General features: G+C 52.1%; 1 protein-coding gene across 1 annotated transcript; it reads right to left on the bottom strand.

The window, feature by feature from the left end:
• Positions 1-348: 348 nt before the first annotated feature.
• LOC102384912 (interferon-induced transmembrane protein 5-like) lies at positions 349-3,493 on the bottom strand. Its single transcript, XM_006038318.2, is given in 3 exon segments — positions 349-1,033; positions 3,260-3,360; positions 3,363-3,493. Coding segments are annotated over 3 exon segments (342 nt in total). The 5' UTR covers positions 3,430-3,493; the 3' UTR covers positions 349-859.
• Between the last annotated feature and the right edge of the window lie 5,185 nt (positions 3,494-8,678).

The raw sequence follows: 8,678 nt of genomic DNA, 5'->3' as shown, positions 1-8,678 counted from the left end.
AGCTGACCCTTTTTGAAAAAGCTACAGGCCACCCAGAAAGGGGTAGAAGCAGAGCAGTCAAGGCTTCTGGCCACAGCTCTAATTGAACCATGCTCCTGATTGGTGGTAAAGGCTGCCCCCACTTGGCCCAGTTGCAGATGGGCCTCTGGTCATTCGGGCTGAGACCAAGACAGACAAATGTGGTGCTGGCCACTCCCTTGTAGTGCTGGCTACAGAAATGAATGCACCTTAATCATACTAGCCTGATTGACCCCAAAGACCTTTGAAAACCCCAAACTGCTTCCTCCAAACTGGCTCATGAGGCCACATAGGCTTTTGCAAATGCCTGCCTGTAAAGAACACAACAGCTTACAAGAAAGAAAGGGATCTTTTTATTTGAGGGTCAGTGGCCTGGATATCAGGCTTCTACTTGGAACTGAGGGACAAAGCAATGTCACAAGCAGAACTGTGACTCTCCAGCCCCACGGCAACAGGTGTCCTCAAGTACTCCCCCACCTCCTCGGTGGTGATTTCAGCCATTTAGTCAAAGGGCACTTCAGACGATGGGTTTTGGATGGAGACGGTGCCCGCTATCCTCAGTGTAAGGGTGATGGAGAGCACAGGATGGTTAGTTCCCACAGAGGATTCAGAGATCTTCCTTCACGATCCCCATACAAAGCTGAGAGCTTCTCTGATGAATAACGCTGGCTGCATGTGGGGCCAGAAAGAAAGCGGTGCTCCTTCTCCAGCTCAGGAAGGTGGCTGGGGAGCACACAGAGCCAGGAAATGGGGAATGGAAATTCTGGGAGCTATAGCAGGAACGGCCCTGCCTGTGGGGTGGTGAAACAGCTACGATCTACCCACATGGCTGCAGGAGAGGCTAGACTCCATTATTTCTTAAGTTTGCCAAGGCGATGACACCCGTTGCCAAAAGGATGATGATAAGGATGAAGAACAGGAGGCTCAGGATCAGGGCCATGATGTTGAGGCACTTGGCAGTGGAGCCATAGCTGCCAGCACCGCTGTAGTCACCAAGGACTTTGCGATCCCTTGCCTGCAGTGAGGGTTCAGGAGTGGGAGGGGGGTTAGAAGGAGGAAGGAAGGAAGAAGAGAAGGAAATGAGGAAGATAAACGAAAATACAATACACAGAAGAGCAAATATGTTGCCAGGTGCTGTCCATGTGCATCTCAGGGCTGAGACTCAGGGAGGGGAACAAAGGGATGGGATTCTCTGGTCCTACTGAGTAGAACTGCTTGTGGATTTTCTGGGGACATACGGCTTGGCTGAAAAACGCTCCCTTGTCAAAACAAAAATGTGTGTGGAAATCTGGCTTTGCTGAACTGGTTTGCCAGTCTGATTTCTGGCTGACACCTACTGGGCTTCCTGGCAGGCTGCTTAGGAGCCCAGGCTTCCAGGGTTTGGAGCACTGGGACTGAGCTATGCAGGCTCCTCCAGGACACCTATGCAAGCCTCAGGGTCTCCAGCTCTGGGTCAGCCCATGCCTGAGGTCTTCCCAAGTGCCAGGGACCCCAGGGCTTCCACAGTCCTTGCTGTGTCCCCCCTCAGAATCCCTGTTATAAATCTGTGATCATCACTCCTGTCCCTGTTTTCTCTTTAGCTCTTCCAAGTAATCCATTGTTACACATGTAGTGCCAAGATTTGTGGGCCTATGCCCACTCAGAAACTTTAAGCTCTCCTCTAGAAACAGAGAAAGGTTTAAAGTTTCTGAGTGGCATAGGCCCACAAGTTGCTTGTGTGTAGAAAGTAGGTAAAACTCCTTGCTGCAGTCAGGAAGCCTGGTTGCCACAAGACATCCCATGCAAGCCAGGATTGTCAGAGCTTCTAAGTTCCCTATTCCACTTACTCATACTCTTGTGGGTTTAGGGTGGTTCTGTTATGGAAAACCATGATAAAATGGTTGGGGTCATGATGGAGAGAGTTTTATGGTTTGGGGGTCCTCCTCCCATAACAAAGATTTTCACACTTTCCCACTGAATCAAACTTCTGAGTTGTGACCAGCTGCATCTCAGAGGCTGCAAAAGTTTCACTGTCCGCAGAGACCAGATCTAAGTTGGTCTTGGTGTGGGGAGGTCCCTTGCTGGGGAAAGCAGTATATGCGCATGAACTGTCAGGAGGGAGGGGGGAAGCTGAGGGGGGCGGGTTTTGGAGTGAGGTCTGCGTTCCACATCATCAGTCGTCTACGGGAAACAGATGCAGTACAAACATAAAGAAAGATAAGGCATGGAAAACTTTCTTGATTGAAGCAACATGTATTACCACAGAGGACTTTCTGTTCATCTCCTGGGCAGCTAGTTACTGCAGAGGAGACCAAATGCTGTCACCCCTCACCCCTGCAACCTCCCTGCCACCACCACTCATTTCTACTTGCTGGTCACTTGCTTGCAAGCTCAGTCATGACCTAAAACCCCTGCGCTGAATGGGGGTGACCCCACCTGGATCCCATCCATGTCACAGAAGGGATGAAGGACACTGATGGGAGCCTGTCCAGGTGCCAGGAGACCTGTTGTATCCCTTAAGACAGTGGTTCTCAACCTTTTTTGTACCAAGCCCCATTTGTAAGCATCGGTGGGCCATCCCGACCCAGTGCCCCTCACCCCTGACCCATTGCCCCCTGCCCCAAGGGAGAGGCATGGGGGGCCCCCCCAAGCAGCTCCTTGCAGGAACTCTGCCAGCCAGCAAGGGAAAAGCCCTGGTTTCACCTGTTTTTCTCCTTTAAAGGAGAATCCATGTTTAAAGTTTGTTGATCCAGTTTTAAAGTCTGTTTGTGACCCTTTCAGATATTCTTGCCGGCCATTTTGGGGTTGCAACCCACAGGTTATGCTGCCTTAAGAAACCCTTAGGAAGAGTCACACGGTAGGAGATGGGGTAGGGGCTCATCTGTGGCACTCCTGGGATCTGCAGGGGAGGAGGTTCAGCTCCTCACCCCCTCCCATGCTTTTAGGTGCAGCCCGCTTCTCTCCTAGGGCTCAGAGGCTCAAATCTGGAGCTGTTTCTTCCCTACCTGCCCACAACCCCATACCCCTGCAGACCCTCTTGGCAGCACAAGGGGGGAACCTCCTTGCTCCCTCCTCCCGGGAGCTTTGGGGACACGCCGGGGTGGCCCCAGGGCCGGGCTCCCCCCAGGGCGCTGTCTAGGAAGGGAGCCCCAAGCAAGCAGCGGACTTTGCCCGGCCACTGCCAGCTGAGCAGCGCGGGCCAGGGGGAGGGCTGGGCTGGGCTGGCCCCTGCCCGGGGCCCGGGGGTGGGGGCCGCTCCTACCTTGATGGAGAAGGCGAGCGCGAAGAAGCCGAGGCAGCAGAAGTTCATGTAGAGCGTGTTGAAGATAGACCAGACGAGGTGGTCGCGGGGCGGCGGCAGTCCTTGAGTTGCTCGTAGCCCCGCATCTGGGCCCCGCGGCCCGGCACCCCGTACTGCCCCGCGCCCCCCATCGCCGCCGCCCGCCCGCTGGCACTGCTGGGGCGCGCAGCCGGGCGGGACCGTCCCTACCCCAGCCCCAGCCCCGCCCACCCCAGCCCGCCCGTTTCGTTTCCCGAGAAGAGGCAGGGTCCGGGACAGGGGACACACACACACACGCATGCGCGCGCGCGCACACACACACCGATACGGACGCACGCACATGCTGCACTAGAGCACAAGCACAGCACGCCCTGCGCTCAGCGTAACACAGCGCGCATGCAAGGCATACGCTCAACACAACGCATTTGGCACAGCATGACACACCCTGACAGCACACACTGGCTGCACGACAAACACAACCACAGCACATGCTTACAACAGCACAACACACACAGCGTAACGCACCGCGGACGTAACACACTCGGCATAGTACAACACACACAACCACAACACACACACAGAGTGCAGCACGCACTCACAGCCTAACACGACCCAGGACAACACACACTCACAACACATAGCATAACATACCACAGTGCCCACACACAACACACAGAGCATAACACAATGTGCATGCAACACACTCACCACACTCAGCATAGCACACACAGCACAACACACTGACAACCCAATGCACAACCACAACACACACAGCACAACACACACAACGCAGCACAGCATAACAATGCGCACACATCATGCATGCACAACACACAGCACAACCAACACTCACAACACAACACACACTCGTAACACACAGCACAATGCACACTCAACACAACACATGACAGTGCAACACAGCATAATGCACGCATGCATGCACAGCATACTACAGTGTGCACAGAACACAACACACACAGCACACCACACTCAACACAATCCACTGCACAATGCAATATGCACAACAATGCAACACAGCACACACACAACCTGCACAGCATAACACAACATGCCCGGAGGGGCCAGCACCACCACCTTCCTTCCAGATCGAGGGAGAAGGAAGCACCCAGGTGGCCATGGCTTGCTCCGGTTTGCCCAGGGAATCAGTGGCGGAGCTGGGCACAGACCCAGCATCATAGTCATAGAAAAGTAGGGCTGGACGGGACCTCCAGAGGTCGTCTAGTCCAGGTCCCCACCTGAGGCAGGATCATCCCTATCCAGACCATCCCCTACACATCCATTGTCTAACCTGTCAGCAAAACCTCTAGCGTAGCCCGGATCAGAAAGGGACTGGATACATTCATGGATGATAGATCTGTCAGTGGCTATTGAACAGAATGGTGGCATCTCTCAGCAAACAACGGTGGATGTCAGGGAGGCTACTGAATAGGGGATACATCACTCTAGAGACAGGCAGCTCCGTGCTCTCCTGCTGCAGCATCCACTTCTGCTGCTGTCAGGGAGAAAATACTGGATTACATGGACCATGGGTCTGACCCAGTACGGCACTACTTACAATCACAGAATCATAGAAAGTTAGGGCTGGAAGGGACCTCAGGAGGTCATCTAGTCCAACCCCCTGCTCAGAGCAGGACCATCCCCAACTACATCATCTCAGCCAAGGCGTTGTCTATCCAGGTCTTATAAACCTCCAAGGATGGAGATTCCACAACCTCTCTGGGTAGCCTGTTCCAGTGTTTTACTACCCTCCTAGTGAGAAAGTTGTTTCCTAATATCTAATTTAAACTTCCTTTGCTGCAAACTTGACACCATTGTTCCCTGCTCAGTCATCTGCCACCACTGAGAACAGTCTAGCTCTTTCCAACCCCCCTTCAGGTAGTTGAAGACTGCTATTAAATCCCCTCTCAGTCTCCACTTCTCTAAACTAAATAAACCCAGTTCCCTCAGCTTCTCCTCAAAAGTCATGTGTCCCAACCCCCTCACTATTTTTTGTTGCTTTCTGCTGGACTCTCTCCAATTTGTACACACCCTTCCTGTAGTGGGGGACCCAAAACTGAACACGGTACTCCAGTTGTGGCCTCACTAGTGCTGAATAGAGGGAAAGAATCACTTCCCTTCAACTTATGTTCTCAAACTACACTTGATCTTAGCTCATAAGGGCCAAGAACAGATACCTGTCAACCCTGGCACAACCACAAGACATAGCACCCTGAATCACCACAGGTCAAGCTGGGGGACAACAACCGCCAATGTCCTACTGCTGCAAAGGTTGCTGAAATATGCTCAAGATATCCAAGAAGAAGGCCATGCCTGCCCCACTACAGAAGGTGGCAAAACCCCCACAGTCCATATTAACCTGACCACAAGGTAAAATTCCTTCCTGACCCCAAATTTGGTGATTAGTATGACCCTGAGCAGAGGGGCAAGGTCATTTAGCCAGGAATCTCCCACGATTTAATTCCCACTCTGCTCATAATCCCCAGTCTTGGCTGCAGCCAACACTCAATGATTCTGAGAAAGGCTTTAAAAAGCCATGATTCATGTAGCAACCCGAGGCAAAAATATTCCTCAGATTCCCTGCCTGAGCTTGGTAGCCAGGAGCATGCTGTAATGCCTGCCCTTGTGGATTGGAGCCTGCAGCAAAGGGCAGTGGGGTCCTGCGCACCTGTTCATCAGGGCAGGGTGAAGGAGGTGGCATAGCCACCACCTTGGTCTCCGTGGGATCATCCCAATTGCAGCAGCTGTGCCCCTGGGCCTGTGAAGTCACCCACGGGATTTCTTTTCCATGCTGCAGGTTTCTGTCACGCTGGGTGTTGCTATGTCACCACGGGACGGGATGATGTCACGCAGACATGTTGCGGTGCCCCTTTGCTGTCTAGCCCTATACAAAATGGGAGTGAAGGAAGCCACCACAAGAAAAGGAAGCATCTCCCCTGCCCAGGTGGCTTCTAGGTTTTTGGGGAGTTGAGAGCCAGTTTGAGGAACAACGCAAGAAGGAGCTCTGGCAGAAGGGGAAGCTGATTTCCCTTCAGCCTGCCAGAGGCCAGGAGGCAAATGCTGAGGGATACAAGGTCTAGTTGAAAGGGAGCACGAGGTCATAGTGTCCCCAGGAGCTGTTGCTCTGGGACCTGTGTTGACTCACTTGTATGGGAGAGGATGATTAGCCTATTTGCATATACTCTCTTCTCATGTGGTTTAGAGTTACCGCAAGCAGTAGGAGCCCAACACACCCACGTAGCCTTTTGGCAGCCAGGGCTGGCCCTAAATCAGCACTGCCTAGGCCTTGTAGGCATTAGCAAGCGGATGTGATTCACAGGCCAGGTTGTTTCCACAGGATTTGATTTTCAGTCTGGTAAATAGTTGTGCTGGGAGTGGGGAAGCAAGGGGGGCACTGTTCCTGGACTGTGTACTCTGTGTGACAGCCTGTGTTGCTCAAGGATCTTTTGTGCAAAGGGCAACCCATCCCAGCCCTGCTCTGCTCATCTACTCTAAAGCGACATGTGCAGGGCTGGGAACAGCAGCAGAAGTGGTGTGGTAATTCAGGGCTGAGTCCGCAGCTTCATTTCCCTCATCCAAGCCATGGGTAACCTGTCTACTTCAGTGCATGCTGTATTAGTGCTGCAGGAGTCTCTTGTTCCTGGAAGCTGGCCCATTTCAAGTCTCCCAAGCAGTGCCTCCCTTCCAGCGTGCCTGCGGTCAGGGCTTTACAAAGTTTTTCTGCTACAGTGAACAGGGCCAAAACACATGATGGGGCTCAGCCTTTTCCTCTCCCGGCTGCAGCCAGTGCTGCCGGAGGGTAGGGCTGGAAGCAGGCCAGAGAGAGGTATGGAGAGAGCATGTGTTGCACAGGCAGGCCTCTGTTGTTTCATTTCTGGGAATCCACCTGGCAAGTGATTAGCAATACCAGGATTCTTCTTTACAGGCAGTTGCCTTACGTGTGCAGTTCGAGAGGGAGGAAACAGGGTTATAGGGAGAGGAAAGGCCCTTGAGAAAGACCAAGTGACATGGTTAGAAACCCAGTGGAGCATGGTGCCTCATCCTCCCCCAGCCTCTACACCTTTAATTCCCACTCTCTCCCACTCATCCTCTCTCTGGCATGTAGCCCTTGCCTTTTTGTTTGTCCCCACTTCTTGGTACAAGCCCCTCACCCATGACTCTGCTCTGTGACATCACCTGCCCCTTGGGATTTCTTGAATCAGTGTTTTTCTGCTGCCTGCATCAGCCCTCTGCTCCCCTAGCCTCCAACACAGCACTCCTGACCTTCCTGCCTCAGGCTCTCTGCCATGACCTGCTCCATTATCTCATGCCCTGGCCTTCCTTTGCACAATGTGCTTGGCTCTTCCGCCACCACATTTCTTTCTGTGTTTCTCGATTGGTTATAGACTTCTCTGTGGCTACAGGGGATGGGCTAAATTGCAGCAAAGGCAATTTAGGTTGAAGATTAGGAAGGACTTTCTCACTATAAAGGTGATGAAGCACTGAAACAGGCTACCTAGAGAAGCTGTAGAACCCTCATTTTTGGAAAGTTTGAAGAGCAGATTAGACAGACACTGGATTGGGATAGATTAGTTAAGGATGATCCTGCCTTGAGCTAGATGACCTCCTAAAGACCCTGCATGCCAGAATTTGTTATGATCCTATAAATGAGATGGGCTTATACATCGGAGCTGGATCTGAGATTTTCAACAATGCAGTCGCTGGCCGGAGGTGGGGGGGGATGAGCTGTTTTGGCCCAGGCTACTTCCCTTTATAAGTAGAGCCCAGCAGAGTTCAGGTATCTTCAGAAATCAGAACTCTAGCTCCCAAGTAGTCAGTAGATTAAGAAAAAATAGTAATTTTAAAGTCAACAATACTGGTAACTATGTCTCCTCCCCTACTTTAGTTTCTGGTTTTTGTGTCTCCAGGGTTCATGTGGGTTTTATTTTTAACTTAGCGATTCTCACAAGGGCTAGAAACTCAGCCTTGACCTTTTGTTTTATTTAAGGGAGGTTTCAACACAGTCTTTCAAGGCCTGTTGCTGGGGCATTAGACAGAACACCATGGCACTGAGCAATGTTCGGTCAGTATGGAGACAGCTTTGACTTCAGATTTAGGAATCTGGGCTGCCTGTCCCTTCCCCCACTCCCTTCTTGCTGTCTCTGGACCTCATCCTAACCCCTCCCACTCATTACAGAGGAATTGCAAGCTGCCTGTGTGTGCATGACCTTTTTCCTTTCTCATGCCACCTCTAGTCTCTCTGGACCCAATGCATGCATGGTCCCTGAAACAAATAGAAAGATTCCCATTGGCTTTTAAGGAACTTTGGATCGATCCTGCTTCATAGTTTCATAGTAGCTAGGGTCAGGAGGGACCTAAACAGATCATCTAGCCTGACCCCCTG

The sequence above is a fragment of the Alligator sinensis genome, unplaced genomic scaffold (genome assembly GCF_000455745.1).
Source record: "Alligator sinensis unplaced genomic scaffold, ASM45574v1 scaffold1639_1, whole genome shotgun sequence".
NCBI lineage: Eukaryota > Metazoa > Chordata > Crocodylia > Alligatoridae > Alligator > Alligator sinensis.
This window is presented reverse-complemented; position numbering and strand designations above follow the sequence as displayed.